This window comes from Cucurbita pepo, chromosome LG19 (genome assembly GCF_002806865.2).
Source record: "Cucurbita pepo subsp. pepo cultivar mu-cu-16 chromosome LG19, ASM280686v2, whole genome shotgun sequence".
Classification (NCBI taxonomy): Eukaryota; Viridiplantae; Streptophyta; class Magnoliopsida; order Cucurbitales; family Cucurbitaceae; genus Cucurbita; species Cucurbita pepo.
Genome location: NC_036656.1, coordinates 4,332,832 through 4,348,336, shown reverse-complemented (window position 1 = coordinate 4,348,336; position 15,505 = coordinate 4,332,832). Strand labels below are relative to the sequence as shown.

At 34.2% G+C, this 15,505-nt stretch overlaps 2 protein-coding genes across 2 annotated transcripts; one reads left to right on the top strand and one right to left on the bottom strand.

Moving 5' to 3' along the window:
- The first annotated feature begins 2,746 nt into the window (after positions 1-2,746).
- LOC111781383 lies at positions 2,747-5,134 on the top strand. The gene is made up of 2 exons (XM_023661941.1): positions 2,747-2,954; positions 3,607-5,134. The coding sequence occupies exon 2, from the start codon at positions 3,608-3,610 to the stop codon at positions 4,994-4,996; it is 1,389 nt and encodes a 462-aa protein (XP_023517709.1). The 5' UTR covers positions 2,747-2,954; position 3,607; the 3' UTR covers positions 4,997-5,134.
- Positions 5,135-5,524: 390 nt separating this feature from the next.
- On the bottom strand, positions 5,525-14,494 carry LOC111781382 (tRNA uridine 5-carboxymethylaminomethyl modification enzyme MnmG). The gene is made up of 13 exons (XM_023661940.1): positions 14,180-14,494; positions 13,832-13,983; positions 12,718-12,809; positions 11,813-11,926; positions 10,167-10,497; positions 9,621-9,800; positions 8,424-8,504; positions 7,721-7,939; positions 7,324-7,466; positions 6,993-7,159; positions 6,661-6,878; positions 6,460-6,552; positions 5,525-6,166 (listed from the first exon to the last, which is right to left on the bottom strand). Exons 1-13 carry the CDS (start codon positions 14,373-14,375, stop codon positions 5,960-5,962), a joined length of 2,193 nt encoding a protein of 730 aa, XP_023517708.1. The 5' UTR covers positions 14,376-14,494; the 3' UTR covers positions 5,525-5,959.
- Between the last annotated feature and the right edge of the window lie 1,011 nt (positions 14,495-15,505).

The following is a 15,505-nucleotide window of genomic DNA, read 5'->3' as shown; positions in this document are numbered from 1 at the left end:
TTTTCAGTGTGATTTCTTATAAAAATAATAATATTCTCTCTCTTTTTGTTTCCGTTTCCGTTATGCTCTTTCTTTGTATATTATTACAATAAAATCAACAAAAGTTAAAATAAATTTGGACTTTAAGCAACATGTTGAATAATTTAACGAGAGAAAATTGGACTTTGTTCGTTGTCTATCAATTTTCCGTTGAACAAGCAATGGACTCGAGTCGGGGATTTATTTATTTAATTAATTAAATTGTACATTACTATTTTGTTTTTAATTTGGTTTTTAAACAGTTCAATCAAACCTCAGAGACATCTGAATATTGTTTATACGACTCGAAAACTCGACCAACCTTATTCATCTAACCAAAACCATTCAGGTTAATTTGCACCCAACTCGGCCAACTCTATCCCACTCTACAAAGATTAAAACCATTTGATGATGGTAACCATTATTAATGATTGTGATTTACAAACATTTAGGTTTTATGATATTTTAATTATTAATTTAACACCGAAAAGTAATATTTTTAAAAATAATTAATAAAAATAATATGACATCAAAAATAGAGAGGGAGAAGAAATTGGGTTGTAAATTCTATATAGATAGCTCGGGTCACTCATTCAACACTCCTATTAAATATAAATTCTAATTATAGAAAAACAACTTTTTCCCTCTAAATTCACCAAAAAAAAAAAAATCAAATTGAGGACTAAATTTGTCATTTAATTTTGTTAAAGAATGTTATAGTATTATTTATTTTCTAAATAATAAATAAATCTTATATTGCGTGGCCTCTATTCGTAGTATATTTTATTTTGTAAATTAATAAAAAAATTAAACATTTGACTTTTTTTTATATTTTTTATTTAAATTCCCAATCAACAGACAGTTTATTCAATAAATATTAATTTTCGATATTAAATTCATGAAATCAATAGTATTGACACCTCAACCTTTCAACTGTCTAACCTCTAATTGTCAAATTTTTATTATTATTTTCAAAAATATATTTTTTTATTGGATTCTTAAATATTCGACGTACGCTCGTACGTGTGTTTTTTTTATTGCATGTTATATATATATATATATATATATATATATAAATATAAAATTAATTAATTAATTAGTTAATTAATTACAAAGTTGGTTCGAGTTAGAATTTAGTTATCATAATCTTAAATTTTAATATTTTAACCATATAATTTGATAAAATTTTATAAATATCTTATGTCAAATCATAAATATTATTTTAAGATTTTAATATATTTTGTTATAGGTTTTCAATAATAACTTATTTTCAGAGAATTATAATTTTCTTTGGACAATTTTATTTATTTATTTGAAAAGTAGCTTTTAATTTTATTCTAAATATAATTAATTAATAATGGATTAAAATACTATTTGGTCTACAAATTTTGTTTTAAGATTTGAGAATGTTTGATTGATCCACGACAACACTAATTGGTGTGAAAGTTATCTTATTTATAATTAAATAAATAAGAGTAATAAACAAAAAATAACAATAAATGAAAAGATACTTATAGTAATAAAGCAAATATCTAGATATTTCTCTTATAATAAAATATCAAATATGATATATATTAATTATAATCTTTTTTTTTAAATCGTCACGGCTAATAATTTATTTACGTCTATAATATGAAATTTAAAGTACACGAACTAAAATAATATTTCAAATCAATAACTAGAGCGATGTAATAGTAATTTAATTTGTATCTTAAATTTTAAAAAAAAAAAAAAAAAAAAAAAACTTTTTTTTCTCTAATTTTTTTAATCTCAAAATGAGAGATAATTGAATAAAGCGTCACGTTTACGTTATAATTAATAATAAATGAAGAAAATAAAGGCAAGAAAAAAGAAAAAAAAAATAAAAAACAATATTACAACCCAACGGCATCCACCAAAGTCTAACACGTCAAGAAAAACCTATAAATAATTTGAGACTATTTTGTCTTGTCTTTTTCATTTTTCGGAAAAAAAAAAACAATATTATATATATATATATAATGTTATTTCCAAATTTAATTATTTTTATAAAATTTAAAATTTCTCTTCTTTAAACCATGTCGACGGAGCGCCGCCGGTAGAGACGGGTCGTTTTCCTCTTTGTCAGTGGCAGTTGCGGCGGCGATATCCCACCGGCATGAATCAATTTGGAGATTTGTATTTAATTTTATCTATTTTTACTATATTAGTGGATAAATGTATCTATCTTAAATCTTTTAGAGCAATTAATAGAATGGATAGCCACTCGTTATCCTTTTTCAAAAAATACCAAAAGTTTTTGTTGTTTTCTCCACGTTAAATTTATAAAAATATTCTCTCGTCTATAAAATACTTTTATCAATAGTATTACGTTTAAAAATATATTAATTAATTTAAAAAAAAACACTAATACACTCGAGTTTTATAATATTGAATGGAAGCTGTCTATTTATAATTTATAGGTCATCTTTCTGCTAATGTTATATTTGAAAGTTTACTGAGAAATGTGATACTTACTGTAAAAGTATTTTGGAATTTATAAAGAAAAATTAGAGATATTTTTTAAGTTTTAATTTTTTAAAAAAAAAATATAGATGAAATTGAAACATGTTTTAAAAATATTTATTATTATTATTATTTTAAAATTTTAGAAGATATTTTTGAAAAAAAAATGGTGAGAGTAAAATACAAATAAGAATTATTTAAGGTTGGAGTATTTAAAAAAAAAGATATTAGTAACTTTTATATTACCCTATTTTGAGAAAAAGAAAATGTACGTGGAACAAAAAAAACGTCCGCTTTGGGACCAAAAAAAAAGCCATCTGATTGCCACGCTAAAAATTACCTCCGCCGTAGCGCGAAAATCAGCTCCACCGTCACGCTGCCCCGGTGGGCTTCTTCCTCCGCCGCCGCCTCCTCCTCCTCCATACAAGAGCTCTTGATTTCTCTCTCGTTCTGTAAGTTTTCGGTTCCTCTCAAACCTACTTCAATTCTCGCGGTTCGCAAAGTCCATTTGATTCTGAAACCCCTAAAATCGATTTTAAACTTTTTGACTTTTTGGTCTAAGATTTAAGCCTATTTTGCTTCGATTTTATCTAGGTTTTTGTCAATCTCCAAGAAATTCCCCTGTTTCAGTCTTTATGCATCTAGGTTTATGTGTATTCCAACTAGTTTTTGTGTTGAACGCCTTCAGTTTCCATCGTTTAATTGTTATGAGGAATTTTGTAATCAAGGGGTTGATCCTTCAAATGTTTGTTCTGTTTGATCGAGTGTAGTCAATTGCAACTCGAAAAATCATGCTGCTGCTTATTCATTTGTGGAACTGTGTCTGAATTTTAGTATCTGGGGCTTAGCCTTGTTAACGTAGCCTGGTTTATCCTAGAAGCTCTTTGCTTAGAACCCTAAGAATCTTTGCTTCTTTGAGGCATTAACAATGGATTACACATTAATCTTCTTAAAGTGTTTGGCCATGAGTATCAAAAAAACTGAAGTATAAGTAACAATTAGTATGTCTCAGGACAAAATGAGTATTAGAATTTGTCTAGATCATATTGGTTTGTTCCTTTTGGAGTTTAATGAAAAGTTTTTGTCTTTAATGCATACTTTCAGGATGTCTCCGGTGCGAATTCTGGTTATGTACAATGGCGATTGGATATTTAGTGAGAATGGTTTTGAATTTAATGGCGACAAATTAAAAGGAATCGTCGTCGATGAAAAGATTACATATACTGATCTTCTGGACAGAGTGTATGATATTGTCAAAGTTGACCGAGCTGAATTTGTGGCTACTATGAAATGTTTGTATAAAGCTCATGTTCCGACTCCACCAACAGAGATATTAGACAATGAAGATGTCGATTTTTTCATCGGTGAGAATCTTGTAGACGACCATGGCAGGAGAACACCGTTGTGCATCACTATCAAGCGTAGAGAATCGTTAAATCAAGGAAAGGAGGTGCATTATCCAGCTCCGTTCGACTCGGGAAGTGTAAGTAATCAAACTTCTGGTTTTGTGCCTACTGCACAAGATTCTCAGTTTCCTCCCTTTCTTGCTCTTACTGAAACCGAAGAACAGAACACAACTGCTATAAGTTGTGGCCCTCAGGAAGACTTGAATTGTGATGATGAGATGCAAAATGTTGTTCAACATCAACACGAGGACTGTAATGATAATAGAGAACGTGATAACGAGGTAGAAAACGTGCATATGCAGAACGATACTTATGGATGTAGCGATGAGATTCATCCCCATACCTCGAGTAATATGTCTTTCGATAGTCTTACTGTTCGAAATGGCAGAAAAAGCATCCAAGTATATGAAACTCCTGATCCATTGAACTCGAGCATTCAACCATGTATATATTCCGAGCAGCTGAACGTTAATGTGCCGAAGAATTTGACTATCGAGCAGTGGACGTCTAATTATACCATAGCAGTGGGGCAATCTTATCCAAGCAAGAAGGATGTACAGAGCAAATTAAGTCTGATGGCTATAAGAGAAAATTTCGAGTTCAAAGTAAGGCGTTCGACAAGAGACTTATTGTTTGTTATATGTGTAGATAAAGGCTGCAAATGGCGAGTTCGTGCATCGAAGATGAACGATTCTGATTGCTTTTTGATAAGAAAATTCCACAACGTCCATACTTGCTCGACCGAGAAGTTTCATCGCAACCATCATCAAGCCAGTAGTTGGGTTGTTGGTCAGCTGATCAAGTCCAAGTTTGAGGAAGGTGCATCTGATTATAGACCAAATGACATAATCAAAGATGTAGAGAAACAACTTGGAGTTACCATATCTTACGATAAAGCTTGGAGGGCACGAGAGATCGCTCTTCGTTGTCTAAAGATATCGTATGACCGAGAGAAACGGTCTCGTGGGAGACCCAGAAAGGAAAAACTTGTATCGACTGACAAAGAGCCGTCGCTTCGATTGTGTGGGACTTGTGGTGGTCGTGGTCACAATAGAAAAACATGTAGGAGTCTCATTGTTCTACAGTGAAGTGTTTAGAGGACTGGGAGTTATGTTTAAAGAAAAACAGTGAGTTAATGAAGGAGTAGGTAGATCTTGACCCTTTTTTTGTGGGGATCTTCAATAAATGAAACATCATATATTCAAATGATCATCCACTTTCTCAATTTAAGGTTTGTGTTTTTCAGAGAATGGTATCCTAATCCTTTGTATAGCTTACTAAATGAAGACAACCTATGCAACCAGCACCCTTGAAGCTCGAAGTTCGTCGGCGACGTCAACGGAGTTTGGCTTCGTTGGTGGAGACTCGACTGCAGCAGTGCGATCGTTGTGTTAGTGTACTATCTGTGATGGATTTCCACGGCTTTCCTACTTATACTAAGAGAAATTTCGACATTTGATATGAGATTTTATTGTAGTTTTTTGAAGTACATCAATGTGGAATTGAGGATTCAAAGAGTATGTACTGAGCTATGTATGAAAAATGTAAACATTTTGAGTGTTTGAAGGTTTTAATTCAGTTAGAAAACTTGAATCGAATTGAGAGTGAGTCGAAACTAGTGTAGACAAACTACTACTTGCTAAATCTTATTGAAAACCTTGAGTTCTTTCCATATGGTAACAACTTAAAAGAGCATTACAAACTGCAGGACATATAAATCAAATTTGATCTCTCAAAAGCATTGAAAATGCATTTGTACGAACAATTCTCGAAGAAGGAACTAGCCTCGAATACCCTTCGGTTGCATACTGTGGTACTGATCGAGATTTTTTTTCCGAACTGCGTGTGTATATCAGTTTCCCTGAAAGTCCCAGCAGCCGAAAAAGTATGCTATGGCTCGCCGCCCCAGAATGATTCACAACCTCCAGCAATGGCTTCTCATTTGGCTGGTTAAGGAAAATCATCTTTAGAAAGCCAAACAGCATAGAACGCACGACTGCGATTCAACATCGAATCAATGAATTCTCTAGCAATAGACCAACAATGGCATGTCAAGAACTGATTGCCTCAGTTAAATTCGCTCCAGATGGGCGTTCTTCTGTATCGGTAGATTCTCTGATGATAGAACCGAGCATCTGATGCCGCCTCATTTCCTGAGCTTTCCTTCTATTGGATTCAAGGATGATAAGGAGAGCAGTGATATCAGCAGGACTTACCCCGCCAACTCTACTTGCTTGACCGATCGTTTGTGGCCTCACCTGAAAGTGTAACAATCTATTTGTATTTGAACAGGTACATGTTGCAGAATCCCATACAATTATATCATATGAGATGGCTAAGAAAAAGTTCCAAATGTATATCCATGGCCTGGCATGAAACTCTACCCTCTCCAAACTACTTTCAGGCTTCTTCTTGACATGTTTGTTCCAATTAATACCCAATTGAATGTGTACTTCATGCTAGTAAAGAGAGAAATGGAAACAGAAACATCCAATACAGACATCCACCCCAAAGACATCACTATGAAAATTGTTAAAGACGAACGACGAACCTTAGATAGTTTCTCACGGGCCTCGAGGGACAATGTCGTCATTGCATAGTAATCCAAGTCTTCAGGAAGTACTCTATGTTGTTGATGAACCATCTATAAGCATGACAATGAGGTGGAAAAGGTTCATACCCGAAAGGGATAGCGATTCAAAAAAAGAATCTACAACACAGTTTGAAAGAAGGGCAGAAGATGTGAGAGAACCTGCTGGAGTTGTGTTTGCTGCCGTAAAATGAAACCCTCATATTTGATATCAATCTCTACACAATCCTTTTCAGATTTGGTTAAGAGCTTATTCCCAAAACCATGCTTATCGAAAACATTATATCCTATGTGCGGTTTCTTAAGAAGACTCTCCAATGTCGAATAGTCCTTCACGGGCTGACCGGACTGGCGGGAAATATCAGCAGCCAGCTCTCCTCCTACAATGAAAATATGAAAAGTCTACCAATCTCAGATCTCAGAACATCATGTTTTGGATCTATTTTATAGTGAAAGGATGAAATTACAAATGAAAGAAGTAACAATCAACAAACCTGATATCCTGACAGTTTTCAATCTCTTCTTCTCATCAGATATTCTAGCTTGCTTCTCTTGGTATAGTTTCCAGCGCCTATCATCTATTAACCCAATTTCACGGCCAAGAGGTGTGAGACGGCTATCCGCATTGTCAGATCGGAGAAGTAAGCGATGTTCTGAGCGGCTAGAAACAGGTAATTATTTTTTTATGATTACTAAACAACATCACACATAATTGACTATAGTGTAAGTATAACATTCTGAATTCTTATTTGTACTTTGTAGGTTTATAAAGAATATACAAGACAACATAATGTACACGGGTAGAATAATATATTGAACAGCTACCTTGTCAACATACGATAAGGCTCACGAAGGTCTTTTGTGACTAGGTCATCGATTAAGGTCCCGATATAACTACTTTCCCTCTCAAGAACAATGAGGGACTTGCCATCTGAAAATCTGGCAGCATTGATACCAGATATAATTCCCTGCACAGTTCAATAAACCACGGTTAAAAGATATGTATTAGACTACAATACTACATCATACAATCATACTGGGCCAACACATAATTCGGATCGAACTCAAAGACACAGTTGTACAACATATAGAACAGACCACGTTCAAGTAAGGTCATTATCCTACAATGGATATAAAAGACAACATTATATTCTTTGTAATGAATAGCTTCAGATGAATAAAACTTGGCAATAAATCAACTAGGGGGCACTAAGACGCATACTTGTGCAGCTGCTTCTTCGTAGCCTGTGGTTCCATTTATTTGACCAGAGAAGAAAAGTCCATCAACTTTTTTTGTCATAAGAGATCTGCTACATTGATGAGCAGGCAAGAAGTCATACTCCACAGCATATGCAGGTCGAAGCATTGAACAGTTCTCAAGGCCTGGTAAAGTTCTCAAAAGTGGCAACTGTAGTCGTTCTGGCAAACCAGTAGAAAATCCCTGCACAGAATGCTACATCAAAGAACAGAACAAAACAAAGCAATATGGGACGACATAAGAGTTCGACTCAATGCTTTATTTCTGTCCTAGTGGATCCTGATTCGACATTATAAGTATATTTCCTTTTTCCCAGAGAAAAGCAACTTTTACCGGACAATAGAAAAAACCCAAAGCCACTATCTTTAACCTTAAAAGATCCCCAAGAAGGGATAGAAAAGTTAAGTTTGGAAGCATGAAGGTTATTAGCAAAAGTAGGAAGATTCCGTTTCATGGTTTCAGGACATGGAACTATTTTAGGAAGCTCGACTTCTGAAAACATGCATTAACATAACAATTGGATGGGTTTCCGTGTTATAAAACGATTTTTTTTTTTCAAGTTTTGCTTCTCATCTTTATTCATTTCTTCCTCCTGATAAGACATTCATTTCATCCTGTTATTTAAAAAAGATGAAAAAGAAAGATCCAAGCTGATGTTCTAGAGCACCTGCACATAAAGCTCAGGCACATTCCGGCCCTCTGGCTCAAGAAAAATCTGATGAGACTCTTTGTCTTGAAACCTCACAATCTATAAGAGGAAAGACGGACAAATTAGATATATTTTAAATCATAAGAAACAAATTAATTTATTTGAAGCTATAGATTAAGTGATGAAAGAAAGGAACTATAGAAATATTAAAATAAAATTGCAAGGTACTGTTGTTGTCTAAAAAACACATTTTACCCCAACAATGAAGTTTATTCCATATCAGACCTGAAGTTCAACTCGGAGAATGGTTCTGCAGAACAGGGGTCTCACATAAACTAAACATTTTATATAGATCAGATCATGCATTATGTTCTAAATACCATTTATAATTGTTGTGTATAATGTAATCCAAGTACTTTCCTGTAAAAATGATCTACTCTTATTTTTCTGTTTTTTAGAACACATGAATACAGTTGTACAACCTTTAGAACGAATCTTGTTCAAGTAAGATCGTTGCTCTTACTCTTTTTATTATCTATAAAGTTGTCCTTTATTAATTATTCCACATTCCCAATCGTTGCTCTTGCTCATTCAATGAACTTCCTTTTCTTATTGACCCAATGATTTTGGAACATTGCAACATTTCATCAGTTTGCAAGTTCAATCAGCGACCTACCACAGGAAGTCAATAATTTCCTTATACTAACTAATAAAAGTAGGATCCAAAATCTGACAGTCTTGAATGTAACATAGAGTTGACTAAATTGACTTTTCAACTTTCATGATTGCTGGGAAGTTGGTTGAGTGATTAATGATACTAAGTCGACAGTCCAGATGCCAAAAAATCAGGGGGAAAAATAAAATCTATTGTCTCTTCACTCTGAAAGCTTATGGGTGCTAATGATAGGAATGCCTTAGTAATAGCACAACATACGGATATTTTACAAGAAATGGAAAAGGAAGTATATAAGAACGAAAAATTAACCAAAAAAAAAAGAAAAAAAGGAAAACATGTAGGAGAATTAAGTTTTCCTCTTACTCGAGATAAATTTGCTAGCAAGCAAAACACTAATATAGAGATAGTTGTAAGGAGAGAAAAAGGACCTCTCACATTCTACAATCTTCTGAAAAAACATTTCTTCAAACTCAATTGAACTTAACTGAAGATTAAGATTTAACCATAGAGTCTAGGTGTTAAAAGGTTTGAATCTGTACCTTATCTTCAATTGAAGGGCAGTATCTAGGCCCTTTTGCTTCCACCCAGCCTCCGTAAGTGGGAGTTTCATGCAGATTCTCCTTGATAAGTTCATGTGTACTTTTTGTAGTGCGAGTCAGATAGCAGCACATTTGCTCTCTCTCAATGTGACAATCAGGATCGAAACTAAACCAATTGACCTGTTTATAACCACCTCAAGCTTAGAAGATAACCATTTAGAGCTGCAAAATCATAGCAAAAATAAAAAAATGAAAGCAAATAGTCTCATTTCAGGCTTGAATTTGATAGAAACTAGTTATATTTTAAACGTAAATCCAACGAGCCTTCTAACAACAGGTACACATCCAAACAATTACAAGGTCAGCCTATCTAGTACATTCAGCAATTGAGCAATAAAACATGTCGGCATGGTGATGCTCTGATACACAATGCAGCCAAACAGGTTGACAACTTGATCCACAAAAATAAAAACGGGAAGCATGTTATGAAGATGCAAAAGATACTTCAAATCTATTGAACCTACGTATGAGATCAAATGCAACAACCTCATCATCACCATGTTGAGGTTCCAGTGTAGAAAAGTCAACAGTTCGACAATCCACCCGGGCTGGGGTTCCTGTTTTCAACCGATCACTTTCAAATCCAAGACGTTGTAGGTTTTCAGTGAGTCCATGTGAAGCTGATTCACCAGCTCTTCCTGCAGGCATGGAAGTTCTACCAACCCATATTTTACCACTCATGAACGTTCCTGTAGTGAGAATAACTGCAGGTGCGTAGAAGTTCATTCCAAAAAAGGTGCAAACACCTTCCACATTGTCATTCTTTCCTAATAAAATATCTGTCACCATTGCCTCTCTAATAGAAAGATTCTGTGTGCTGCAAGGAAAAAATTACAACAGTTAGTAAGTGACATTTGCAGAATAGCCATAACCAAACAGAATTGACTATTTTGGATAATATAATAAACAGAAAAAGAAAAGGAAAAAAACAGAAACAAAAAGATGTGGTCATATGAGAAAAGCCGAAACAGAGAGGAAAAGGCACAGGCACAGATAGAAATAGCAAAATCTTGGGATAACATTTTACTTTCTTAAGTAATAAATGATTTTTTATGTTAGTAACTCAGCAATATGACATAAATACTTTAACTTCAACCTTGACCTTTGCTTCACAGTTCTACTCCGGCTATACCCAAATTTGTAAATAACTTTGTTGGCTACTTGTAACTTCCAAAAAGTAGAAAAGAAACGTTACAAGTAGAGGAACAGATTGGTTCCTATTACTTTTCAAATTAACAAAGAGGTGAATAAGAATGACTTCTTCGTTCGATGGGATAAGTTTTTGTGATCTATTGATAGAATTTTTCTTTTTTTGTAATTTCATCCGATCAATGAAATGGTTCAGTTTCCAATCCAAAGAAAAGAGAGACTTATACCAGTTCATATCCATTACATAGTCGATAAAATTGATAATCCAGTGATCTTGAATCCATGTGCTTACCATCCCCTTTGCCTTATTTTTCTTTAAAGCTCTTTGAAAATCTTATGACACCATGATCTACAACCAGGCGGTGGAGATATTTTTTTTTTTTTCCAGAATGCTGAAGAGCTTTTGTAATACTCATTTTAATCTTAGAACCTAAAAATTTACGGAGAACATCTGTCCCTGTATGCTGAAAGAAAGAGAACTCCCTGCGTGCCCAATAATTTTTTCCAGAAAATAAATTCTCAGATACGTGTGATCTTCAAAACACTAACGATCCTACAGTATTTGACAAATCTGTTAAATGCCATATCATTTTATAAAGAAGTCTTTTGAGGAGGTGATATACAGATCATGTTCAATAAGCAATGTCTGACTTGTCCAAATTTAAAATAAGATGCTGATTGGAAAGCAGCAAGTTAAATTAGAAAGCCCAGTGTTCACACCATAAATATGGAGCATATTCTCTAAAATCATACCTAGAGTCAATTAATAAAAGAACCCAGATCAAACAAAAAGTGGATATCACAACGGAATCATGTCAAATATTCATTAAAAGCAGAGAAAACCATCATCATTTAATCCCTACCAAATATTATAGATCATAACCAACCAAAGGAGGCTGAATTTACGACAATCACCTAAAAGAAAACATTGTTGCAAAGAGAGAATAATATTTTAAGGGGTGAAAAAAACTCAAGAAACTTGCCTTTCCACAATACTTTTCATTTGAAGTGCATACTCCCTTTTATCCGTTTGAGCACGCAATGCCCGTACAGCAGGACCTCTAGAGATATTGAGTACACGCTTTTGTAGATAGCACCTGAGGACAAAGATTAAAATGAATATTATACCAAAAATATGTACTATGAATAAGATCATTTTCAAGAGAAGAAGGAACGGAGAAGGAATAGTGAACAATCAATACAATGGCACGTGAGATATGAGGCATGGTTCTGATGTGTGTTGATGAGTTTGCGAGAGAGAAAGAGATGAGGGATTTCACAAAACTAAGAATATACTAATACCACGGGTGGTATGGAACCGAACTACAAAACGTGCTTGAATACAGACAGCTGGGAATTCTCTAACACCGTTTATGCAATAACAATTCAATTACTCCAATAGAGATTTTCGGTGGAAGATCATACAAAAAAGACCAAAAATTCAAAGCCAAAAATTTAATGTTTTAGGTGGAGTGATCTCCGAATGACATTTGGTCCCTTATCCTCCATGTTTCTTGGTGGACTTTGATGGCAAAGCTTTTCTGTAACCTTTTAGGTCTTTCTTTACTTGACTAAAGACTTATTTTTAGTTCGCTCCCTCTTTTGTGTGCTTTATTTTTGTATGCCCCTATATTCTTTCACTCTCAATGAAAGTTTGGTTATTCATTGAAGAAAAAATGTTTTGGGTGGAGGGGGGGGCATGCTTTAAAAATGATGATCTTGCACATACAGGATGAAGGTAAGTATGTGCAGATGCCAAGAACCAACTCATTATATTAGTAGCCATTCTATTCTAAATTATGAGAATGAATGATAGCGCTCTTTTTGAGAATATGTGAAGAACAGCATGCAAGGAAATTGGAAATATAGGAGGCTACCATAACATTACCTGTCAGCGACCTTACCAATTTCACCACCGAGTGCATCAACTTCATGCACAAGTTGAGATTTTGCAGGCCCACCAACTGCTGGATTGCAAGGCTGAAATCAAACTTCAAGGTTAAAAATGTTTTCCGGCAACGTCCTTTTGGTCTTTGAAATCTAAATATTATTGTAATTATACTCTAACAAATTTCTTGACCAATTGGAGATCTTTTTTGTAACTCCACATCCTTTTAATGTAATCTTGTTTCAAATAAAACCAGTAAAAAAAAAAAAAAAAATCTTGTACCTATAGCTATAGGATGTAATATTCTCTCATTTGTAACAAAACACTTCCATTGATATAATGAAAAGATACAACACCACAACCTATCTACTCCTCCAGTTCGAGTGGAAGTAATTTCATCAAGTTAGTACCCACTAGCTAATGTCCCCAAACTCTTTGGTTGCTCCCTATATATATCTTCCGTGTCATCGATTTTGTCCGGATCCTCCTTTTCTTCCAAGAAAAGGGAAGGAGAAGTATCTTCTTCGGTGGATCCCTCTTGTTCTTGTTTAGTCCCCTTCGTTTTGAAAGTGGTTTCTATTTCTACATTTGTTTCTTCCTCGCTTTCCCCCTTCCTTCGTTTCTTTCAGTTTCTTAGTAAGAGTGGGTGACGATATTCTGCCTAAATAGTAGACACGGGTAATAAATAAGAGAATACTAAAAATTCAAGCCACTAGCGTGTGGGTAAAAGAGGTGTTCTACCAACTGAGCTATAGACCTTGTGCTTATGATACTATGTCTTATCATGTAGATTATTCTTGTCAAGATGAATATTCTCTAATCCATTTTGTTGATTTATTTGATTGGTATTGCTTATCAATAATATTAGATTTATAATCTATCGATGTGATAGGGCCCATTTGTTTTTCTTTGTGATGATAAATGACCTACTTAACTCAGTGGTTAGAGTATTGCTTTCATACAGCAGGAGTCATTAGTTCAAATCCAACATCAATTACACTAACTTATAACCAACTAGCTCAATGTTTGTGCATATAGAATTCATCTTGTCAAATCAATCTAATAGACCTCGCATTAAGACTGAAATGATCAATATAATAGCTTGAATCCCAACCTGCCAAGCAATTCGATCGATATTGAGTGTCAGAAGAAGAGTTTTAGCCCCTAAACGAGCAGATGCAAGAGCAGCTTCACAACCTGCATGTCCACCTCCCACAACTATAACATCATACCTTTCATCGACGGCGCCAACGCCATTTCTCCAGTCTACATAACATCAAATGGCAAAAATATATATAAATATATATCAGAATGCAACAGAAATGTCATTCCAATTACCGAGAGCTAAACACCCCCACTTGATTACTCGACAATATAACATGAAGTCGTTATAAATTAGCAATGACTCTCATCCCAATTATGCTATAAACCCACAAAAACGACTACGAAAAATGCACCGAACCTTGAGAACTTGAACTGGCAGTAACAAACGACCTCCTATATGTGCAATTGCGGCGGAAGAGGACGGGGCGGTGAGGCGGTAGTTTCCGGCGAAATACAAGGCTGTGTAAAGAAACGGACGGATTGAATGGATGAAGGAACGGAAAATGGCGGGCGAGGCGAGGGAGATGAAACATAAGCAACCCTGAAGCCGCCATGAGTTACTGCAAATGTTGATGGTTCTAGCAGGACGTGCATACAAGCAGTTTCATTGGGTTTTGGTCTAAGGAGAAGCAACTGGGCGTAGGAAGATGATGACTTTGTGGTTCATCTACGCCCTCGCTTCCTTGAGTAAAAAACTGTAAAATATTATAAACAATTAGTAACTAAATTATGGTTAATTATTGAAATACGACTTAATTAATTGAATTATGCGAATTTAAATTACTAAAATATGTGAATTTTACCTCTTTTTAAATTTCACACTTAAAAAACCCTAATTTTTATAGGTTTTATATTTAAGACTAATATTATCGGTCATGGTCGGATGTCCACTGTTCTTATCTAATGACGTGTTGTCTATGGGTGCATGACCGTTCCAACTCCTTTTTCATGTTAGATAGATTTTTACTATTATTGTTGTATCAATACGAGATGTATGACCCGTCACCAAAATCACGTCTACACCCATCAGGGTTACGATGCCTCCAAATGTACTATAAGAAATGTGACTAATTATCGATCCTAAAATATATTAACTCAAATACGACCCAATGCTCGAGCATACGTCGATTCTTATATGCAAAATCCGAATTTCACATAGCTAACTTGTTCAACGAGTTATAAGAAGTGATATGAACAAAAATACATCAATCATACAATATACTTCAATGAAAATGTGAAGAAAATGTTGTCAAAATTATCAAAATATATTTCAATTCATGCCACATTGAAAAATAATTAAGTTTGATTGTTATAAATTTTGGGTGGGTTACACTTTAGAGTATTTTAATACTATTTATTTACTTAATAGCTAATTGAGTGATTCGAATATTTGTTTGAGATATTTGATCAACAATAATCATTCAAGCTAGACATAGTCGATCTTGCTTGTGGAGTGATTTGAATCTCAAATCATGTTTTTGCCTTGAGATATTTGATCAACAAAGTAATCCGAATCTTACTCCCTGTATAGTGATTCATCATCTTATCAACAAGTGTTCGCACCACCATCATTCCATTGAAGAGCCATTGTGACACTATTCACCCAAAATGTTATTTTTATTATTTTTTAAATCAAATAAATTGTGTTTTAGGTTAGGTTGAGAGAGTTTGAGGCTGAATGACT

Bases quoted from the DNA above. Each gene is read 5' to 3' on its own strand.
- LOC111781383 (XM_023661941.1), top strand. From the start codon at position 3,608: ATGTCTCCGGTGCGAATTCTGGTTATGTACAATGGCGATTGGATATTT.
- LOC111781382 (XM_023661940.1), bottom strand. From the start codon at position 14,375: ATGGCGGCTTCAGGGTTGCTTATGTTTCATCTCCCTCGCCTCGCCCGC. The intron at 9,801-10,166 runs GTTGTTGCATTT...GGTTATAAACAG, and splicing joins CTCAACATGGTGATGATGAG to GTCAATTGGTTTAGTTTCGA. The intron at 7,160-7,323 runs GTAGCTGTTCAA...ACCTGTTTCTAG, and splicing joins CCTTATCGTATGTTGACAAG to CCGCTCAGAACATCGCTTAC.